Genomic DNA, 24,361 nt, shown 5'->3' with positions numbered 1-24,361 from the left:
CAAAAACTAGAATATAATTTGACCATACTGTACATCTCAGTCAGCCATAAAATTCAACAGAGAAGAAATTGTCAGACAAGATTTTTTAAAGGAATGCCATTTTCATTTTTTATTTTTGACGACATTGTTAATAATCAGGATTTCAATCAAATGTTAACCATTTGATTAATTAAAGTAGTACCAGCAAAGTCACTTGATTCTCACTATCTGCAAACCACGTTTGATGCTGAAGAGCAACAGGTGGAGGAGAGAGGCTTTGCACCTTCTTTTACATGCCTTTAGACACTGGACATCGCTATTTCTTCTGAAATCATGTCACACACCACATCCTTGCCTTCACCTTCCTTTTTCCGGCAATATCTATTTTAGCTGTCTCATCATGAAGAAGATTTATAAATACCCAAATTTACAAAACAAACATTTCATGATCTCATCCTAATTATACAAAGAGTAGTCCTAATTGTTTTACTTTAAGATATGGATACATATTTATATTTTAGTGTTATAACATGCCAGACAAAAATGTATATAGCTATTCACTGAAGGCAGCAAAATGTTCCAGGTGACAGAATTTACCCTGCAAACTCTCCATTGACCTTTTCTTCTTTGGTTTGAAATCCAAATTCTCGCATTTCCGGCAACTCAGCAGACTGAAATTCCAGCCAGATTCAGAGAAAAATTTGCTCCCAGAATTTACCAGAACATTCACCAGAAACTCAACTCCAATCTGCTATTTCCCCTACTCTGCCTTAGGTTCGTCTCCTCCACTCCTCCATCTCTGAAATCTTTATGCTTTGTACAGTCCCATCAGAAGTTGTCTCCATGCCTCATCCTGCAACCCTCCATCTCCTAAACCCAACTGACTTTTTCACAAGTGTTCACGAGCAGTGAGTCACCAGCATCAATGCCAAAGCCATGCCTGACAGCTGACCTGATTATGGCTCTGACGTTAACGGAGGTGAGGTGTTCTACATGGTGTGGTGTCATCCTCCACATTTGTTCCCCCAAACTTTTCCACTCAAGACCACAAAGCCTACCCTGCTCCCTGGATACGATCCAAGAGAAGAAAAGGTTTCTGACCCCTTGACGTCACACATTTTTAAGCTCCTCTTCAGCATTAAAGGGGAACTGCAACATAATTTTTATATTTCAGGGTTAGAAAGAATCAGCATTGGTGAGTGCATTTCAAACCACAATAATGGTAAAATGTACACAGTAACATATACAACCTCCAATTTACATTACAAAACAGTGGAAATTTCCAGGTACGCACAGCGCCAATCTGAACAATTCAGAACGAGGCAACAAAACTCCCAGAAATATGATGCGGTCCTATTATGTACTAAAACAAGCAGTCTTTTGAATACATCTCTTTTAATTCGGTAGAAATTTTGCTCTCGACTTTGAGACAGTTTTACTGACAAATACTACTTACTTGTTACCTCTGCATGTAGATCACGTTGGAAACTTTCCGCACTGAAATATCTGCTGCACACCTGTACGTAATTCACTCTTACAGTACATCGCATTACATTCATCATTACAGTGACTAGTAAGCTGGAAGGGCCACATCACGTTGCAATTCCTGTGAACTCTCGCTCTCATCTGTGGCAAGACCAGGAGTTTATGACAAGATGGTGACTTACAATACTTTCACAAAATTCACTGTTTTGTGCTTAATTTGAAATTTGTTAAATCTTTCTATGCCGTAAATTAATGTATTTTGTTACCGAGATTTAATAACCAGGCTAAGAAATTGGGACTGCAGTTCCCCTTTAAGCGATCAGTACCATATTGCGTTTCAGTCAAGCTCTGAAAGTGATGCATCACTGACAGTGTCTCCTCCTTGTTCATCCTCGTTGGAGGATCACATCCCAAACTCTCCGCTGTCTGGTTGGATCAGAAATGTCACTGAAGCTTTCACAGAACTTTTCATTTCCTTTTTTCTTCATTCTTCATTCATTCTACTACCTGTATCTTTGTTCATATTATATTTAAAATGTTGTATTTAAGTAAATCTGCATTGACATTATTGTATGTATAGTATGTGGGTATGCTTACCACTTAAATAAATCAGCGTACTATAATCTTCAGGTATTTCACAGGTTCAGGTATTTTTTCAAAGGGAATGAATAAACACTGAAATGACTTGGCTGGCTTTCATATCCTTGTTACATACATTGTTTTGTTCTGAATGTCTTCTGAGTAATGAATCTAATAAGAAAATAGAATCAACCATTATTAATGACATTCTATAAAAAATGGATTGTGGAGTTGTAGAAATAAACATTAAAAAAACACGTTTTTAAATTAATTTATAAATCGTACAACTTTCTAGGACGATAACAGCTCAGTTAACAACATTCTCACCAGTATCATACTATAAAGAATGTTATTCTTAAGAAATTGATTAATAATACAATATTTGGTACTGATATTTGTTTTTGTTTATTTGTATCAACCTCAGGTTTAGAGAACTTGATTTAATTAAGAACACGCATGTTGGCTTTATCCTTAAACTTTATCCTAAAGCCTGAATTTCAAAGCTTTTGCTAAAACTGGAGATAAAAGGATGCAGTTTTTCACTGAACTAAAAAGACTTCAGAGTTATCCTAGTGCTGTTATATTATTTCAAAGATTATGTCCCTTAAGCATTACATAATCACAGAAAATATGGTCAGATCAGAAATTATCTTTGGGCAGTGCTAGGGAGTTAAATGGTAAAGGATTGCAGCACTTGATGGTATTTTAGGTATTGCACAATGAGAAGGCATATGATAACAAAGCACAACTAGACATATAGGAATAACTACTACTTTTCTTTAAAAGAAACAATCCATTTAGAAGCCTTTTCCGTACAGCAAATATAGCAATATTGCTAGTTGCCTCTTTTATTTTCTAGTGAAAATGCATATTAAGACCAAAAAAAAAATTATTTGCATTAAAATGTTCAAATTTTATTTTTAGTGGCAACTGAGGCATTCCCATTGTGTTTTCTTATTGTACAGGAATATGCCTTTAATTGTTTCAGCAGTTTCCTACCTTATGAAAGACCTTCAGTGCATTGCGGGAAGGGTATGCTGTTATATTATTTTAACAACATACAATCTTTTGTTATATAATCATTGTGCTTCTAGCCAATGCATATAAATGTCACTGCAGTAGAAATGGTAGCCAATAGCTCTGCTGTCTTACCTTTTGTCGCTGCAGAGGGGAATTAATATTCACATAAACAATCACTTTTTAAACGTTTATTATCATTCGAAAACAGGCTCCAGGCTGTCTGGCTCACCTATTATTTTTAGGATTTTGTTTCTATTTGATATGAGTTGAAACAAAGACTTTCAGTCAACAGTGCTGTACATGCTTCATGTAAACAAAGGATTGCAGATCCATGATGCAAAGCTTCTGAATCTATTGGGTTTTTTATCATATATGTGTAAAAAGCCAAAAAAGAGCCACTACAGTATATCTAACAGAACACATTTAAACAATTCAGTATAATAACTATTAAAACAGTTTTATTAATTGTTATATTACCCTTTAAATATATAACCTTAAAGATGTATTTCAGTTAAACATGTTAATCATTTATAAAATATTTTTTTACATATTATAACATACCTGTAAATAAGGTACATTTCATTAATTTTGATTGAGTGTGAAAATACAGGATCTCCAACAAAGCAATGATCGTCTTATTTATTTTGGCATATTTTAGAAAGTCTGGGGTTGTGAAGACAATACTGTAAATAATTGTTTTCAATTTGTTATATGGGCCACTTTGGTCATAGATGTTCTTTGGCACTATATTCCATATCTGAATCTTCAATCTTGAAAAACCCATGACTGAGGATCTTGAAAGTACACTATACATTGTCCTGATGGACTTCATGGAAGAACAGTTAGGTAGGTTCAGCTCTACTTCTTAACACCACTATCAATTATGTGCTACACCACACAACTCATGATCGAGAAGCATCAGAGAAGCATCAGATGGACACTCTTCACAGCTCTGGATTGTGCACTTAACCTGGCTCTCTTCTAATTACACGTAAGAAAATGGGCTTTACTGATACCTCAACATGTCTAAGGAGGCATTACATCTACAGAAAATGTATTCCCAATAGAATCAGCAAAAACACATTTTGTGTTTTGTACAAGAAACTTTTTTAGATGTTTCTGGGTAAAGAATATTTAGAATTAGTCTTTTCTTGAGGAACAAGAAAAAATACATATTTCAAAATATGTGAACTCAAGTTACATATCATATTTTTCACCATTCAATTTTCCTGAATTGGTAAAACACCTGCAGTAGATATTTTTTTTCAGTGTGGATAGTGTATTGTAGGTTAAATGTGTGAAATATTAAGACTGAAATGAAAAAGATAATTATGAGATTTAGTAACTTCCCCAGTAAAGATGAAAGCAGAACTAAAGAATTCCTGTGATTTCCACCTATTTGCAAATATTTCAGTTATTATTAACGTTTTATATATGGAGATTTTAAAATAAAAGTATATTAAATTGCTGTCAGTTTCCCAGAATGTGTACTAGCATATTTGGAAACAGTAATTAACATATTTCTTTTTTTTCAGATAGATAATAAATAAAAATAAAATACACTGCACTGATGTATCACCGACCTTGGAAAAAATAAATAAGAAGATGCAACATTTACTTCAGAACTGCTTTCAATTTTATTTGTAACCTTTTATCAATCTATCAGTTCACATTAAGTTAACTTCAGTTTGAGATTAATGTTCTGCAGCTCATTCTGTCAAGCAAAGTGGAAAAGCCGAGGTCTTGAATATTTTCCTTTACTTGAAGCATTTCTGCACATTACGTTGAATCCATTTGATATTTCCAATCACTCTCTAGATTAATGCTGTAAATATGCTGAGTTTTATTGACTTTAACGTGGTATATAGTATTCCAAGGTCATTTAAAAATCCAAGGCTTACCATGGAAAAAAATTTAGAAACAGAAAATAATACTCTATGCCAAGTCAAATGCATCAAACCTCTTACCTTTAAAGCATGTCTTGCAATTCATTGCTATTCCAGGCATGAAGTTACAATAATTTCCATTAAAATATGTTAACTTCCATGTTCAATTCATCTAAATATTCCTTTTTAGAAATATTTTGGCTAAATGCACAATAAAACATTTGAAATACAATATATCATTGACACTCCACGTGTGAAATGACGTCAAACATAAATTCATGCTATATCAACCAATACTGTTTGATGTAATGGAACTACTGTATATAAAGAAAGCTTTTACTGTAGAGAAAATTTTAAACTTTAAACTATGGAACTTCACTGAATACCAGATACCTTGAAAATGCAAATCTAGCGTGCAGTTTCAAAATCAAAAGAAGAAATAAACCTACTTTCTGTTTCCTAGCAAGCAGTTGGTATGGTACGGTACAAAACAATATAGTATACAAAGAAAATGCTGAAATTTCTTAACTTAAACCTACTTGGAAGACGGACAGGAACTTGGTCAGAACAGAAAGGCAAGGACATTAGAGATCCAAGTTTGAAACAAGCAGAGAGACAGCTGTTAAATGTAATGGATTGAGAGAGACGTTAGTCATGGCACCAAATTAGAAAAAGGTGAAAGAACCACAGTCACTCAATCAAGATACACAGAGATAATTTTCCATTTTTCAGGTTGTTACACAGAGATTAAACCACTCCTAAACCACTCAAAAGCACCGTTCACTTTAAATACACAGATCCAAACATTCCTATGTCAAATGTAAAAGAATAACTCCATTGTCTGTTGTACAATAAGAAGGAAAGTGTTACACAATAAGAACAATGCATCATAAAATAAGGTCATTTTGAATCTTCTACTTTTGTACTTACTTTACTTCTTACTTTTTTAAAACTATTTATTAGTGTGCTGTTGCTTTTTAAAATCTAAATGTAGGAGAATCTTCAACTTCCATGTTATTCCACAAGCTTAGATAGAACAAAATGCACCAGTAAAAATATATAAATATTGATATCTTAATCAAGATTTAATAATATTAAGTTATACAATTTCATGTAATAATTATTTAACAACATTTTTGTGTTATGTAATAATTGATTAAATGGCAAATCTATATAAAAACAAAGGCTTTGTTTGTTTCTTTTAATATACAGTAGATGTCAACTACAAAACCTGAAGCCAGAAAACGTACTGTGATGTGGACATTGTAATGAACGTGCAAAATATTGAAAAAAACAATTTTGTTTCCTCATGAATTAATTAACATAACACCCTTCTAGCTGGAGTATCTAAATCCACATTTAACAAACTTCAGTACATCCAGAATTCAGCAGCCAGAGTCCTGACCAGGTTTTGTGCAAGTGATCACATTACTCCTATCCTGGAGTCCATGCACGGGCTTCTTATCAGGATTCTTGTTGACTTCGATGTTCACCAATAAGGGGCTACACTCCCTGGCACCTCAATATCTGTGTGACCTACTATCGTCCTACTACCCTCCTCACAACTCTACATACCATGGGTGACAGGGTCTTCATTTGCTATCCTTCAAAGCTCTGGAATTCTATCCTTAAGGATATCAGAGTGTCATCTTCCCTGAGCACATTCAAATCAAAAGTCAAAACCTTCCTCTTTAGAAGAGCTTTTATTTAACTGGTTCTGTGTCTGTACCTGTTCTTTCCCACTGTATTCCAAACCCTTACTGCAGTGGTTCTCAAACTGTGGTACGCGTACTACTGGTGGTATGTGGACCACTCCCAGATGGTACGTCAATAACCCTGGAAATTTGTTGTGTGCACTGACAAAATGGGAATTAAAAATTGAATAATTAAAAATTATGTAATTTTTTTTAAACTGTAATTTATTTAATCGGTTTCAGAAAGCTTGAGACGGGTTTTCATATTTTCTATTTTAATAAAATTAGTTTATGTGTCAAATACGCAGCCTACGTACTTACAGTAGTTACATTGAACACTACATTGTAGCTACATTGTCAATCTTTAAAAATAAAAAATATTTAGGAACTGTTCTAGGTTAATTACTTTGAGAAAAATACACCAAGCATCTCTCTGTGTTTCGATCCCGTGCACATAAAATAAAAACTTCTTTTAACTTCTGAGACAGACTCCTGACTTTCTTTTAAGGGGAAACGGGGGAAAATTTCTCCAACAGCACCACATTAGCCAACAGAACAATTGATTGAAAACAAATACCTCGCAAAAATCAAGTATTATGTTGTAGGCATCCTCTCGCGAGGCACCAATAAATGTAGGGGTTCTGTGCATTTACTGGAACAATTATTAATTGTAGCAGCAAGTCACAAAATGATTCTTTGATGGCTATTAGAAAACCGATCTTGCAGGATAACTCAGCAACACACACACAGATACTAATACCCAACAATACAGTTAATAATACATAAAATGTGCATATAAATATAACAGATCTTAAGAGTGAGGGTTAGCAGAATACAAAAGGTATATATTCAATCACGAATATATTACAAAGTTACAAACCAAGAGGGACATACATTCAGTATACCATTCATTTAGACTGTTTAATAAATGAACTTGGATTACAACTTCTACACTAGATACTCAAAAGCAAGCACATCACTCATAGGAATTAAATTGATATCAACTGACGTTGAGGTAACAATTGAATTCTCGAGCTGTAATGCAGAAGGTTGAATACTCATCCAATCTGTGGGGATTCAGATCTCCCACGGACACAAAGGAACAGTGGCAGGCTGTTGCTGTGTCCAATCGGCATTCTCTGGCCTGGTGCCAGGCAGTGCTGGTTCGGCTGGAGAGAAGGAGAGAAGGAGGGAGATATTTCTGCTGCGGCGCGCTAGCAGTGACTCTCTGAAGACCGGCTAGTTAGTTCTGGCTGAAACTAGCAGAGATTTTGCACAGACATTTTGGAAAGTGACTGCGGGTCCAAGCAAGTCACACTCTTTAGACGGGAAGAAGACCGATTCGTTCCCAATGTAGCGCTAGTCCTGAATCCTGAGATTCAGCTGTCCACAGTTCCGACCATAGTTCATTCGTTGATCAGGTGAGCGTTCGCGGTGGGTTCACGAGGCTTGCTGCTGGGCTAACCTTGGGTGGATCCTTTGGTTACGCGCGGCGACCTCTGTTCTCGACTCTTAGAACAAAGTAAAGTCCTGGCACTCGGACACACTGGCCGTTACATGATTGTCCAAGATGAGTCTGGGAATGTCCTGGAGGAGCCTTGGAGGAGCCTGTTTTATCTGGAGGAACTACGGTCGTTCATTTAAAGTTTAAAGTTTAAAGTTCCGCGGGCATTGGAGACCCACGTGGGGTTACCCTGTCCTACCAGTTCCTGATTGGCTGATCAAAGTGGATGATGAGTAACCATGCACTCTGACCTTAGGGTTGTAAACCTTGAGATGAGACTCTCCCAAGGAATCTCCCAGACAGTAAGGCGCCAGAGATGACCATTTATTAGGGTGGCTGGAGAATCTCAGCACTGGGAGTTGTTTCTTATCCGGACACTCTATCTATCAGCTAGAAAAACACCTTAAATGTGAACCAAATATGGCCTCTCTGTATCCAGCACCACTGAGATGAGAGACAGAGAGACTGGCTAGGGAGCAGCAAACTTAATTCCTGTATTTTTAATAAGCCTTGCTGCTACAATGTCATGGCTAAAAGGAATAAACACCAACAGTACTGATGCCAGCTCTGATAATTCACACAAATCTGTTGAGAATGAGGAGGATTATACATCAGCCACTGACACTAGCTCTTCTGCTGAACCTGACACAGACAGCACTGCTAGTGTTAGCAAACACTGGAAAACAGCTACAAGGCGGTACGATCCAAATTATCTAAGTGCTCAGAACTATTTTTCTTATATGTGTATGTGAGTGTGCGCGCGCTCATGTTGGTCATTGAGTTTTTCTGTGGTTCCTATGAGAAGATGACTTGTAGGTGGTACTTGGATGCTTTGGTATGATCAGAGGTAGTACTTGGTCCAAAAAGTTTGAGAACCACTACCTTACTGTAATTGTTTAACTCTGCTACTCTACTCTCATTGTATGCTTTTTTTCTTATTGTAAAGTGCTTTGAGATGCCAATTTAAAAGGTGCTATATAAATAAAAGATTATTGTTGTTGTTTAAATTAGCTTCAGAAGGAAGCATAGTTCAAAGTTAAATCTCCCATACATTCAGAATCAGTGATTTGTCTGTTGAAGCTTCTATATCAGCAGGGTTGGAAGTCGTTTTTTTACAACAATGTAATCCATTTCTAACAGAGAATTACAATTTATGCAGGAGGTTTGCTTACCCAGTACATGTACAGTGCTGAAAAAAGGTTGTATACTCCTAGGCTGGTCTACATTCTTGTATCTGAATACTAAAAAGTAATTTGATCTTCATGAAAGGCTTAATAAAAGCTGAAGAAAATCGAATTAAACACATAACACAAAGTCATAGGATAAATTTGGATATTTTAATTGACAGAATGATCCAACAGTAGATATGCTTGTGAGAATGAGTATGTGAACCCTTGGATTCGGCAAACGGTACAGCCTCCCTAAGCAGCAAGGACAGGAGATCCTTCCTGTAACTGTTTATCAGTTTTTGCTTCAGCATTTATTATTTTGCTTTGTTACAGAAGCAACAGGTTGGTGACATTTGAGAATTTCCTTGCATTTCCTGCTATAACATTTCTATAGATGTTAGGTCCAGACTTTGACTTGCCCAATCAATCACCAATCACTGATGTGAAATTTCTTCTTCTTTAGACATTTTTTTGGTTGATCTGCTTGGATTTTTTAGGACCATTGTCTTCCTGCATAACACACTTTAAGCATAACACACTTTTAGCAATTTAATAACATTCTCCTTCAGAAATTGCTGTTAAAATTCTGAATTCACGGTTCTGTCAATGATATGAAATAGTCTTATTTAATCTTACTTATTTACACAAGGATATTTACTTTGGGATCATTTTGTTAATATTATTTCATTACCCTGTGTCATTAACGTAAAATTGCCAGTTCTGCTGAAACCCAAGTCTATTCATCAGACTTAAAATCTAACCTTTCCAATTTTTAAATCACATCTTTCAATTCAAAGTTTAGCATTTGGCCAGAGAAGCACATTTCGCAAAATGGCATTTAAGTAGGCAAATTGTGACAACTAAATCATGGCTTTTTCAAGTGGTTAAAACAGCATCATTACATACCAGACACAAGTCTGAATATCTATCACTACAGTTTTGAATTACATTTTTAACCTGTGGGAATTAAATGAGTGAAGATGAAAATTTGCATTTTGTGGGCTTAAAAGTTGATGGTCTGTTTGAAATGATACTGGTTCCACAATACTGAAAGGACTGGATAAACTACATTATTTTTGGATCACCTCAAACCCTTCTTTGCAAACTGGAACTACCTCAAGCTATAGGAAACACTGTGGTTGATGAAAAAAATGAATTCAGCCAAGCAGCTTTTTTCTATAGTTTCCAATGCAGTTTCTTGGGAAAGCCCTCATGTTATTAAGAAAGGGGAAATCAAGAGACTTTAGCAATAACATTAAGCAAAAAAACTCTTTTTGAATGATGTGTGGGAATGGTAGTATTTTAAATACATACAGTTTTAAAACATTTTGGATGTTTTATAAATGAAAGTAGGCTTGGGTTAAACCTCACAGTGGACTTGTTGTGATCATCATAGCTCTACCATTAGTTATAGCTGTCTCGGAGCTTTTGAAGACTCTTTTGAAGATTTTAAATCTTCTGTCTTTGCAGAAATCATCAGCAAATAAAATGGCAAAGAAAACGTCAACTTTATTTAAATAATTTATTTACGCTCACCAGATGACATACTGTAGTACTGTATGTTATGCTTGCTTTACTCTTTCCTGATACTTAGTGACCCAGTGAATAGTTTAACTAAACCAGCACAAGGACACGACATGGTAAAACAGAATGACATAATTTACAACAAAAATAAAAGGAAATGCATACCATGTCCTGTTAAGATCCAGCATATTATGTCAGAACTGCTTTTTGAATCTTTTTAAAAAATAAAATGAAGTAAAATTGTAATAATAATAATAATCCATCTATTTGTTTTCTAACCACTTTGTCCAATAGAAGGTGGCAGGGGAGCCAGAGCCTATCTGGGCAATCATCGGGCGTAGGGTCACACACACAGGCACACACAACAGGGCCAGTTTTCCCACAATCCAACTATCCTATTAGTACAGTATGTCTTTGGACTGTTGAAGGAAACCGGGGAGCACCTAAAAGAAAAAGAAAAATAATCCACTTAGAATTGATTATATTACTGTCCTCAATGAAGGTATGGAATTTTAATGTAAATTTATTGTGTAGTGTAGCGCCACGCAGGGCGCTTTTCCATGCGCAGGCAAGGCAGGCTGAGAACAGTGCCTGCGGACGGGACTACGGGCCTGTATAAAGTGGGGCAGAGGCTGGGAGACGTTCTCTTCCCTTCGTGTGTGTGTGTGTTAGTGTAGGAGCAGTACTGTAACCCCTGTCCCTGTGTGTGTACCTTTCCCCGGTTCGAGTTATTAAATGTGTTGTTCAACCCCATTCCCTGAGTCCTATGCCTGCTCCATTCTGTAACCAAAGCCCGTGGTCATTACAATAGCATGGAGTAGTTATACAGATTCTAGCACAAGCAACACACTCAAATATCTTTGCTTAAGTACCTGTAGAATGTTATCAAAATTAGATATTGGCTCTTAGCATGATTATTTGAATTGATTCTCGTTATCTCATCAACATCCGACTGATATGATCGATTTTCCATGCAGGAAGCTGAAAGATGTGAATTCAGCAAGCCATATTAACAACCTGGTTAAAAACGTGTACAGGTTTGATTGATTGGGTTATATGGTAAGTCAGCATCTCAGGAATGCTTACATTTATAATAATAATATCCTTACACTTATAAGGTACTTTTCTGGACATTCCACGCAAAGTGCTTTACAAATAATGAGGACTTCTCTCCACCACTACCAATCTGTAGCACCCACCTGGATGATGCAAAGGCAGCCATAGTGCGCCAGCTCATCAGCTATCAGTGGGGAGGAGAACAGAGTGATTAAGCTAATTCATAGACGGAGATTATTAGGAGGCCATGAATGGTAAAGACCTGGGGGGGAAATACCACCACAATATTTTTTGAGAAACACAGCCTGGAATTTTTGGGACACCTCTTCCAGCTGCAACCTTAGCTTTTCCCAGGAGGTCTCTCATCCAGGTACTGACCAGGCTCACACCTGCTTAGCTTCACTGGGTTGTCACTTGTGTTTTCGAGGGTAATATACCTGGCCGCATAGTTGTTTTGATATATTTCTACATTTAAAAATTATTGTTATTTATAGCATTATTTCCATATAATTATTTGTGTATCTTGGCTAGGGCATACTGTGATGGCTAGAGTCCCGTCCAGGGTGTATCCTGCCTCATGACCATTGCTTGATGGGATAGACATCAGTTCCCCCATGTTTCTGTATTGGATAAAGTGGTTAGAAACTGGATGGATGGCTAGGGCATACAGCAGTGCAGGAAAATGGTCCCACTGCAGGGCACTGATTCAACCACTAACCAGGAGCGAACCTCTCTGTTATTTGGATAGAGGGTCCACCAATTTAATACATTAGTATTAAAAATCTGAAGCCCAAGGTTTTTCAGAGATGTTTTTGGAACATCAGGGGGATTTATATTCCCATAAAAATTGCATTATCTGTGAATCAGTGAACTTTTTAAAAAGCCTTAGGGTAAAAGAAGCAGGAATTCACTAAAAGTTCAGAAGTATCTGACAATGAGACCATGTTAATTGCATTAGCGTGGTAACCAGAGAGATAGTCAAGAGTTTTTCAAATCTTGTAAACGTCTAATTTCTGTATGATTTCTGGCCTTCTGCAGACTATGTCAGGATACTGGTTGAGGGCTTGTAGCCAGTAGTTTAATGGCCAAGGCAGGTGAGAGGGGACATCTCTGTCTAGTCTCTCTAAATCACTAGGATGGATGAGAAATATTTTGGTTTGCACTATCAGATGTCATAGGTGCCCATAAATCATCAATTATTTTAATCTACTTTGTAAATGACCTGCAATAATACTGGATAAAAAATAGACAATGATAAGCATACAGTATTTTTTACATTTTTATTTGTCCATATACCATAGCAGTCTGAGTAACTCACATTTCTGTTTTGCAGGAAATGTTTACAAAGCCATGTACACATAACCATTATTTAATAGGCATTTGGAAAAGGCAGGTGACATTTTGAAATGGCCAACCTCTTCTCGAATATATTACACAAGAGGTTATATCTACAATCAGAAATATTACATTTCTACAAAGAATGTATCAATAAATAACATCACATTATATGCAGATACTTCTACTTACATCAGAACATTTTTATAGCTTGTGCAGTATTAATGTCCCCTCTTGACTGTGAAAAAGTTTCTCTCTGGAAATACAAACATTTCCAACTAAGACTAGCATAGCATTTACAAAAGCCCTGAATGATGATTTGGGACATATAAATCCCCAAATAAACAGATATATGTCCTTATTCATGCCCATAGATTTGCAAATATGTATGTGATTGAAATACGTTTGCAACAAGGCCTTTATCAGACTATATACTATGCCTTGTACAAGTTAGTATTTAACAGTTATCATGTATGTACACAAGCCCTTCATGTAAATTCCTAACAATTTTGCTTACTTTCAAGACACCATGTACAGACAATAAATTTCCCATTACCTAATAAAATCAATAGCTTATTATGTATTTGAACTGTTTGCATCTTTTAGCAAATATTCCACATCGGAATTTATATATTGTACAGTGTACAGTATGGAATTTAAATATTTGAATTTCTTTTGTGTTCATTTTGATCTTTTGTACACAGTACCACATTGCTGATGAGGCTGTGATTTCGTTTCAGAGAAACATATTAACAGCAGAAAATGCATTAAGCTAAAACTACTCTATAACTCTTTTAAGTGGACACTCAGATTTTACCTTAATGCCAAGAACCTATGGTTCTACAAGGATTACTATATTATAGTGCAGGACAGAACTGCCCTGACTGATTAAAGCACTCATCAGGACAGCAGTGAGGAGCAGAGAGGAGACACATAACTGGATTGTAGATTTCAATGCACCTGTTGTACTCTTCAGGAAGGTGTTACACCAAAATCGTTCTAGTAAAATATCCACCTGTATGATTGGATACAAATGTAAATTGGTTTGGATAAAAGCAACAGCCAAATTAGTAGTAGTGAAGACAACTAGTAGTGGAAGTAAATTGACAAGGTCTCATCTCATATAGGTAATTCATAGATAACACAGTTAACTAGCAGTACAACAAAAAGGGTAGATTAACGTAATAAGCTCATAAGATAAAAAATATTAATTTATTACAACGTTCTTACCTATTTCCATGTATGTCTCATTTTATATACTTATATAACTCATATCTAAAGTATTTGAAATAAGCACATTGCCCAACTAACATTACATTGCATTAAAAATAAGTCATGGGAAGAAGCATTCAGTACTCAACCTCTCTGTACTGGCAGACAGCTCCGTTAAGTAAAAATCAATAATATAATTACATTGCTCTAAAAAGAAATCGAGACATGTACTGGCAGTATGTTATACATTGGAAACAGGCCCAGGTTTAAATGAAAGTAAAGCTGTGCTTAAAACAGACATCTGTGTAAAAAATGCACTTTGTACATTTTACAAGTATAGATGGATTAGATTATTCATTTTGGTTTTCACTAAATTATTCTTTCTCTAAATATGCGAGTTATTTGTAAGAAATTGTCATTTGCCAGGTTTCTGTATTCAATTGGAAGGTATTAGTGTAGGACTGATACATCGCCCTAGTCTGTTCTCAATATTATAAGGACTGGCTTGCATATGGCAGTTAAGACTCTTCAGAAAAGATATGCAACACTTTTTCAAAATTAAATATAACCAAACAGGTGAAATACATAAGTGAAATAAGAGAATTAAAAGTTAAAAACCTACTTTTGGATGCCAATTTTCACTTGAAAGTAAAACTGTGTTCCTTGGCTAGAGAACAGATGAATCTCAGTTGTGACAGTGTTCCAAGTACTTTGTGAGATTGAAGTGGATTAAGTATGTGCTAAAAGGCTTATGTCTACCTTAGCCATGTTGAATTCTGTGATTTCAGTTCTTTGTGGAAATAAGCCTACAGTAGATGTTTTTCCCCTCCATTCTTCAATGTAATATTCTTTAATGGTGTATCTTAACTGTAAGATCTGATTATTATTGCTATTTCCATCAGCACAAAACCAATTAAAAATCGAGTCCATCTTCAGCTCTAAAATGCCAGCCATCAAGTACACTTTCTGTTAAGAGACATGACTAACAGTCAGAAAAATTATTTACAGTATGTAAGGCATAGGATGACTGGATGTCAGTATTTTGTTCCACTGACAAGAGTGATTTGGCAGGCTAGGAACTCTTTAGGATCTTTTTTCACTTCCTCTCATCTGTGCACGCTTACAGATGGCAAGTCATAGGGACGGCTGTTCTATAGAAGCCTGAACCTCTGGCTGAATCATTCCCTCCTGACCCCAGTAGTCGGCTGCTTCTTTGAAAATCCTTTTCACTGTTGGCTGATGACATACAGTAGTCCAGGCCTGAAGCAAAAATGTGTAATTTATACAGTCGGCTAATAATCCACACCACACAACTGACTTCAAGCCCATCCAGGCCTGGCAGAGTAGGGCTAGTTGCGTACCACTACTTGCAGAGACCCAGCCATAGTGAGCTCAGATAAGACATGTGTGAACTACAGGGCTCAGAATGAGTTCAGAACAGACATCTTTACTGGTCAAGACAACAAGTATCCCTACAATTCTAACCCTCAACATACAGGTATGGTTGTCCAGATAAGAGTGATGACTAATGTCTTCTTCATCATATCCATATTTCAGGTGCTACCTGGACATCATAAGTGGATTTCTGACGCACAATTGTGAAATAAAGGACCAATACTGATCCTCATGACACAAGGAAGTCAAAAACCAAGTTTAATTTAACCTTTCCAGCAAAATCATAAGAAAGATTTTTGTGGAGTTCATTTAATTCCCTACTCTAGTATTACAACTATTACATCTGGAAACCTACATATACCTCCTATGTTTAGATAACAAACTGACATGAATTTTCTAAGTGGGAATGTTTTGTTAAAGTAATTTAGTTAAAGTAGTTGTGTTAATATTGTTCTCATTTGTTTTGGGTTTCACGATTAATTTAGCTGGATTATGCAAAAATCTGAAACCCACACCATACCTAATTTCTCAGTTCAAGACTGTTGCTAAGATACGAGGTAAGACAGAGTTTCATGGTATATGGTTTTGCAGCTGTGAGAGAGAACACAATATTCAAGATAAATTATATAATACCTAAAAGACAATGTTAAGACCCTACAAGGGGAAGAATTTTTTTCATATTAACCATGTTATATTGATTGAATTATGATGGGAGATTTTACAACACATTCAGAATTACATATTGTTGATTAGTTAATCTAGGACTAATAAAAAGTGAGAGGGTCTGCCAGCAAAACAGAAGTTACAGCTTTCACATCTCACCAATAACACTGTAGTCCTGGCCTGAATATAGACTGCAAAGTAGTCCTCTGTCACTCAAAAGCTACAATATAGAATTAAATTGTCTGATATTAAATATTATTAGATATTAAACATCTAAAATGATTTCAAATTATATTGACATAAGGAGGTGATATCCTATAATGTATACAGCAATATTTCTGATTTTTTACAAAAGGTTTCACTTTTAAAAATAGATGTTGATAATATGGATGATTTAAATTTATCATTCAAAAGCACAGAAGTGTAGTTATGCAAAAATACAGCTCAAATCACACAATAACTGAAGCATACACAAATAGTACATTTGGCACTTTAATAGCACTTTAAATAATGGCTAAATTCATATTTAATTAATTCCCAGTGTTTTGTGTCTGTGCAATTTCTAACATTGCTACATGATTGATCCAATAAAAAGCAAATTAAAAAAGACTTCTGTACATTGAAGAATACTCTGAAAAAGTATAATTTCAATACCAGGAAACAAGCAGACTGTCTGCAACAGGTGTTCACTACTGTATATTATTTACTATACACATTATTAAAGAAATTGGCTTTTACTTTGTACTGTAGGTTTCTGCAACCTGAAAAAAATAAATCTCTTTTTTGCTTATTATGGGTTTTACAATGTTTTGTATGCCAGGTAGGGGCTGAACATATTCAGACTGAAAAAGAGAAAACAGTACTTCACTTACAGTCCATGAATAATGTGGTGTAAAAGCATCTGCACAAATGTTAAGAATAAAACATTATGCATTTACTGCAAGATTGGTAGAAGCTTTTTACCAGCACAGTGAACAAAAAGATGGATTTTCTTTAGTGATGTCTTTTCTAATGCCAAATGAATATAATGAATCCTTTTTCATCATCCTTTCCACTTATTCTGTGTTGATTCACCAGCACGTCAATCATAAATTCATTTTTTTTCTCCACATTGGTTTTAGTTCTCATTCATTATATAGTTTGCACTCAGCCTGTAACCTTCACTTCGAGCTTCACAGAACTCACTACTGAGTGTTCCTTATGTGGAGAAAAATAACCACAGGTATGGTTACCTAGCCTTTAAAGAATTAAGTCGATAAATCAAAATCTACAGTTTAACATGTAGGAACATGAGGAATTTGTGTATAACATTTAATAGAAAAGGGAAGTCAAAGAATTTTCATCAACATAATTTGGTGAGATACTGTAATCCCTACACTTTCTTTTTAATTATTGTGACTCAGATTTGTGAGGACTGTCTTCTGCCTAACATGCAAAAAAACAACATTACAGTTGTGATGTGCATATAACAACAGATGGCAGCTAGATAGAAATCTGGGAACAAAGCTCAGGGAAAGATCTTGATATTTAAACGCAAAAAAGTTTCAATTCCAAAAAACGTAGGGTCCAAATATACATTTTCTTTTTGCTAGATTGATTTTGTTTTTAAAAATGTTTTGATTTTCGTTTCATATTCTTTGCCTGAATACATTAAAATCTAATACATACATTTTTCTCTGCAATATTCACATTGAATATAAATGTAAAAAATTATGCTACGCTGGCTGAATAATTTCTGTAAATATTCTGTGACATTTTGTCAGAATTCTAAAAGTACACAATTTTATTATTTAGTCTAGATTATTCTAAAGAAAAATGGAAATCAGAAGGTATCGCCTCAAATTATTTCATTCATGCACATTGAAGCAGATTATAGAAGCTTCATTTATCCAGATTTTCTACTTTAAATTGTTTCCATTTTATTTGATTTTTTTGTTTTGTAGTTTAAATCCACTTTCAAGCACATACTTGAAGTAAAATATGTTGTAGAGTTTTGCATTGTGCTAGAGCAATTTAAAATATACAGTTATCTGTTTCCCTGTATGTTTCATTAAGCCAAAGAAGTCTGAATTATAATGAAGTTTTTAAAATTTAAAATTTGTCTTTTGAATACAAATGTTTCAAAAGCTGTACATGCAGTGGTGTAACAGTACCTCCTAAATTTTCTATCACATACTGTAGATAATTCATCATGCAGACATGACTCCACATATATATCACACCTCATAAGAAGAAGAACAAAATTGTGCCCTTTGCCACAATTCATATTCCTTGATGCTGATCTAACAAAAAAAGTTACATTCCTTTGTCGAAAAACTCCACTAGTCTCATTTCCTGGCATTTATGACAAGGTGTGTGAAATATCTGGATAAAAGAAGCCTTGTTGTAAACGAAGGACCACACTTTCCTCTATTGCCACTAGAGATATTAGACTTGTATTATGAACCTTATTTTTGACATTGGCTGCTGGAAGTACAAAGCCTTTCTCAGCCAATCTGAGGTTATATACAGAGTGCCATCACTACCCCCAGACTCAATACTGGCCTCTAAAAAAAAGCCCTATAGCTTAAAAATACATCCTTGTTTCTACAGAGATGAAATGCCTTGAAGTGGCACCATGTGATCAATACAACTTTCCTGAGTTTCCGAAAGTCAAAGAAATTGAGATTCAAAAATAACTCTACTTCTTAAATAAAATGAGTCCTTCAACAGCCTGCAGAGTCTTTGGTCTCATCCACCGAAAACTTTCCCCCAACTGGGTGCACTTTTTCCATTGCTCTATGCTGCTGAAAAGTTGGATCTGAGGGAGTCTTCTCGCAACTGGCGATGCTTCCCTATGTCACACTCCTCTCTCCGGGTTCTCCTCTCAATGGTTATCCTGTAGTTTTTTCTGAAAACAACAGAGGTCATAAGAATAGCCCATGCAGTCCTCAGTTCAGCTTTGTGTAGCAATGATTAAGTGCTCAGTACGCTGCCTGCTAATCAGGCTCTAAGAGTCAGGGACTGTCTCTTTTGGAATAAAAGCTTACAGTAGCTCGACAAACTAAGTTATATTTTAATCAGAATCAACAACAGAGACTCCTTCAGAGCACCCAAGAGGAAAATGCAATCAGTAAGATATGAAGAGAGGAAAAGGGAAATTATGTACACTGCTTTTTTCAAAGGGGCTACACTATAACGAGGACAAATTTAATTAGAGAAAATGCCTTGGGCGACCAGCAAAAAAAGATGAATTCAATGCAAGCCTTTTCAGATGTGAAAGATTAAAGCATTTCACCCTTGGAATGGGATGCCTTAACCCCACATTCCTCTTCTGCTTTGTAGTCTAACAATTCCCAGACTATTGCCACAAAATACACCACTTCCAATATTTGAACTTACTTGAAATTGCTCTCTATCTTTTCCTTTCAGGCTGATCAATGGAATTGGTGTGTTAACCTTTGCTTTTTTACCTTCAAATGCCTATGGGTATATAAGCTGACTACACCAGCCAATTTACAAAAGGAAAGGGTAGATGTATTTCACATAAAAATACTTTCCAACGCCATAAGTCCAGACCCCTAAAGTACATAAGTATAGTTGTACTTGTACTGTTAGAATTCTGTAGGTTTATGTCTATATCAGCGCCATTTCCTTCTAATTGGGCATTTTTTCTCAAATCTGTAAAAAAATTAGTTACATCTTGTAATGGTAAGAAACTACAACCAAATGTTTGAATTGAAATACAGCAATTTTCTTCGTAATCAGTGAAAAAAAATAATTTTAGTTAAGTTTTCTAAAATTTATAATTAAAAAGTTGTTTTACGTGTCTGGCATTCATTTATTTCATGCATTGTTTTTGACTAGAACACATAATGCTTAAATCAATAAACAATCACATTATTACTACAGTCTTAATTATTATAAGCGGAGAGGCAGCTTAACATGGATTTATTTGGAAACATATCAAGAATTTAGAATTTTATACTTTACAGAATAAAGTATATATTAAGTATAAGTATGTATTAATATAAAAACTTTGATGTATTTATGTATATGTGACTGCAGCACATACACTTCAAATGACTAAATTTCAGATGTTATTTTAATGGCTAATTTAATCCATTTAAAAACAAATGCCACCAGCTTCCGTAAGGCCTAAACAGATTAACTAAACAAGGTTCAACCTTGTTTAAACAAGTATTTCAACCAAGTCTGATTTTTTTATATGCCTCTGTTTCTTAAAAACACAACAGAAGGTGTGTTTTTAAGCAAGTGCTTTGTTTCTGGATCACTAACCTGAAAAAGTAGAAAGCCATTAGCAATGCAGTTCCCAAAAGAGCTCCAACTATAATACCAGTAACTGCAGATACTCCTAGTCCACCTGCTTAGGAAACAAAAGAAAGCTATTAGTAATCATCATTACTTCAGATGAAGATGCCTTCAGCTACTATAATACCACAGCAGGTCACAAGTTTTTACCAATCACACACCAGTGCACTTTGTGCCATGTACTCTAATGGCCACTACTCAGTAGATAAAGATTTCCAAATGTGGTCCTACAGTAGGTTAGAAGGAATAATTATTTACTGCTCCTCTACATGTACTTTAAAGGTGGATTTTCCAACACAAAAATGATCAGTGCTATTTAGTAAACATACCTATTTAATTAAAAAAGTGTCTCTTGATTTTCAAATACCATGTACAGTATCTTAAATTCCACTCACTGACATTAAAAATACCAATTTCCTCATCATACTACACAGTAAATCCTGAGTTTGTCATTCATTTCAGTTTCCTTTGCAAGAAACTAGGTTTATCGGATCACTGAAAATTAGATAGAAAAGCACATCCCAACAAAGCTTTCTTAGCCTTTTGAGGCTTAATACTAGACAAAGGTCAACAATACAAAGAAAAACAGCAGAAATAATTTACATGATTTGTCAGGATGTTCTGGGGGTTCAGGATTTCGTGGTCTGCCTGCTGCAGGGAATAGTTCAAACTTCATGTTTGGCAGGATTTCAAAGCTTCCATTTATGCCATAGTAGTTAGCAATAACCTAAAGGAGAAAGACAAAAGAGCACAAAGGTCATAACTCCCAGCAGTCAGTGCCCTTATCAATGACTCCATAGCAGTAATTGCCCATGTCTTCTCTTCCTGAATTGGTTCCTTAACTGTTTCCTTTCACTGTTAATTCATATGGTGACTTTCTGAATATCTAAGGATTCTATTAATTAAAAACATTGTGCTTTTACTGAATACTATTTAAGGATCTTATTCTCATGGGTGGATCTCATTTGGATCTCATTATTGCAAGCTTTTACATTCATGATACAGTATGTAGTTGTTAGTACATAAAATCCTTACATATAGCCACAGTTAAGTCTTGTAACTGAACTCAATTTCCACAGCAATATAAAGCATTGTAGATTCAACTGACAACAAATACATGCCGTTGTTTTTGTAAAGGATATTTTCTAACACAGAATGGTATGCGTATCGCAGGTTTTTGTTGCCATGCTTAAATACTGTGCTACATTGTTTAGGACATCAAATACAAGAGTTTGATAGATTTAAATAGCAAACGTAGATCTGCCTCTTCATACACAGACAGCATGAAGAGCTTAGACAAAAGGTTTCTGTAAGGATGAAAACGATGTATCTACAACTGTCAAAAAGTTAAAAATTTCCACACATGGGCACTGTGGTTCCTGTAGAATGATTCATGAAAAAAAAACATGAGGTGTGCTTACCTCATGGGTGCCTGCCTTAGTATCTGTTATGGACATCACAGAGAAATCCCCATTTCTATCACCATTGGCATCCATAGACACCTGGCCTGCAATGCCTAAGGAATGGAATGCAGGGAATGTGAAAATTAATTAGCTACAAGACCTGTACATTCCAAGGAAAACAAGAGCAAGAGTCAACACAGTCCGGACAGCCAATACAACAGGAAATCTCATCAGTCTCCCAGCATTTTTGTTGGCTTTCCCTCAAGAAATTGTAATTTCATCCCTGTGTCTGCATTCCGAAATTCTTGACATTTTTTAAGTATTATTTTTTTTTAAACGAGAAAATATGACCTTGTTTTTCTAGGGATCCTGCAGAACAAAACATTGTTATTTCATGTTGGATGTGGCTCTTTAGTCACTTAAGCATATAAATGGCTTAAATGGTGCATATTCTTTTGTAACTGTACCTTAGTGACTAGCTATTTGGTGATGCCTTATCTTTACTGCATTTTTTAGAAATCCTCAAAAAGGATGGTGAATTCTGGAATGTACAAATCAGCACTTTCAATTTTAACTAAATCTTCAGGCAAGTGTATTTAACTCCTGGCTAATACTTTCTTTAACGGGAATCTTGAATTCAACTATTGAATTTGTATTTAGAAGTATGCAATACTAAATCTCTGGAGTAGTAAGGTAGAGGAGCACTAGCTCTCCAGTAATGGCAAAGAGTAGCTTAAAAATGCTAAACTAAAACGGCTGGTTGTGTCTTGCATGACGCACAGGAAGCAGTCTTCTTTATTTCAACTGTAGCATTCAGTTACAAAATTGATCTTAATACTTTTATTTATGGATAGCACGGTGGTGTTGTGCAAACCTGGGCTCAATTCTGGGATCCTTCTTCTGTAAGATGTTTGCATGTTCTCTGCATATCTGTCTGTGGGTGACTTTCCTCCATCTCTAACACATGCAGGCTAGTTTTGATGGGATATTTTAAAGTGTTCCTCTTTCCACATTATTGTGCTTTTAATCTTACCTTGAAACCTACAGTATTCTCATTGGATGTGCTTCTGATTTAATGCTCAACACCCTCCTTTCTGATGTGTTTGGATTTTATTTTTAAACTTAAAAGTTTATTCCAAATAATTTTTCTCATTGAGTAAGATTTGCTATTAATAATTCAACAATAAAGCACAAAAATATATGTGATTAAACTGGATCATTCACCTTTTTTCTGTAGAAATACTGTATGATCCAAATGCCATTGGTTTCTTAAGCTATAGATCAGTGTGTGCAAACAAAGCAGCTCACCTTAAAATGATGCCTTTTTAGTTGATTGATAAATATTGTTTGCATTTAGGATTAAGCAAATCCAGGGAAATGAAGTGGCACATTAAGCTTTTTATTTTGTATTCTCTTACATCATAACACAACACAAAATGACATAACTGAAAACCCCAAAGTTTGTGAGAATCCAGAATTATTACAGCACTCATTTTTTTAACGTGATGGAGGTGCACAGTGCCTTGCAAAAGTATTTACCACCTTCCAAAGATGTCCCATTTTGATGAATTACAAATTACAGTATGTACACACATCTTTTAAAGTGAATATTTCAACTTGAATGTTCAAACCGATCACTTTTCTTTGGTGAAGCTGAAATGGGGTTTATTTGAAGGGTGAATAGCCCACACATCATCAAGGCCATATTTCATATTTCGGGAGTATTGATGAGAGGATTTTCCCATAACAACTTACCTTCAAAAGTTCTGTTCCACATTTGCTGTACAATTTTTGCTCCATCTTTCTTAGTGTAACCACTTTTCATCACTTCGTGAAGGGCTAAGGCATAAAGCAACAGAGCATCATGGAAACCCTCCACAAACATATTGATCTGCATGGAAAAGAAATAAGTTGCATTAAGAATAATGTGCATTGTCCTGGTGATCTTAACTGTCACTGCTCTGCACGCAATTTCTTTTTGCAAAATGTTTAGATATGATCTATTCAAGAGGAATGGGTCTTTTAAAAAACGACACGTTTCAACAGCAACAGATGTAAAATGTGTTTGATAAAGCAAGTTTTATATCCCATTTCTATTTTGATATCAAATTGAAATGTTAACATCAAAAACGCAAAACACCACACA

General features: G+C 35.3%; 1 protein-coding gene across 2 annotated transcripts in view; it reads right to left on the bottom strand.

Moving 5' to 3' along the window:
• Nucleotides 1-16,980: 16,980 nt before the first annotated feature.
• The window catches only part of npr3 (natriuretic peptide receptor 3), a 31,359-nt gene continuing 23,978 nt past the window's right edge, over nucleotides 16,981-24,361 (bottom strand). The window contains exons 4-8 of one of the 2 annotated variants that reach the window (XM_088910206.1): nucleotides 23,971-24,106; nucleotides 22,234-22,328; nucleotides 21,416-21,539; nucleotides 20,780-20,867; nucleotides 16,981-19,391 (exon numbers count right to left, since the gene is read on the bottom strand). In XM_088910206.1, coding sequence (XP_088766332.1) covers nucleotides 19,280-19,391; nucleotides 20,780-20,867; nucleotides 21,416-21,539; nucleotides 22,234-22,328; nucleotides 23,971-24,106 — 555 coding nt within the window. In that variant the 3' untranslated portion in view covers nucleotides 16,981-19,279. The remainder of the gene's footprint in view (nucleotides 19,392-20,779; nucleotides 20,868-21,415; nucleotides 21,540-22,233; nucleotides 22,329-23,970; nucleotides 24,107-24,361) is intronic. The other variant, XM_088910204.1, reaches the window with a different exon arrangement.

The sequence above is a fragment of the Atractosteus spatula genome, chromosome 3 (assembly GCF_055471065.1).
Source record: "Atractosteus spatula isolate fAtrSpa1 chromosome 3, fAtrSpa1.hap1, whole genome shotgun sequence".
Classification (NCBI taxonomy): Eukaryota; Metazoa; Chordata; class Actinopteri; order Semionotiformes; family Lepisosteidae; genus Atractosteus; species Atractosteus spatula.
The sequence above is the reverse complement of the archived record's forward strand: the minus strand, read 5'-3'. Positions and strand labels throughout refer to the sequence as shown.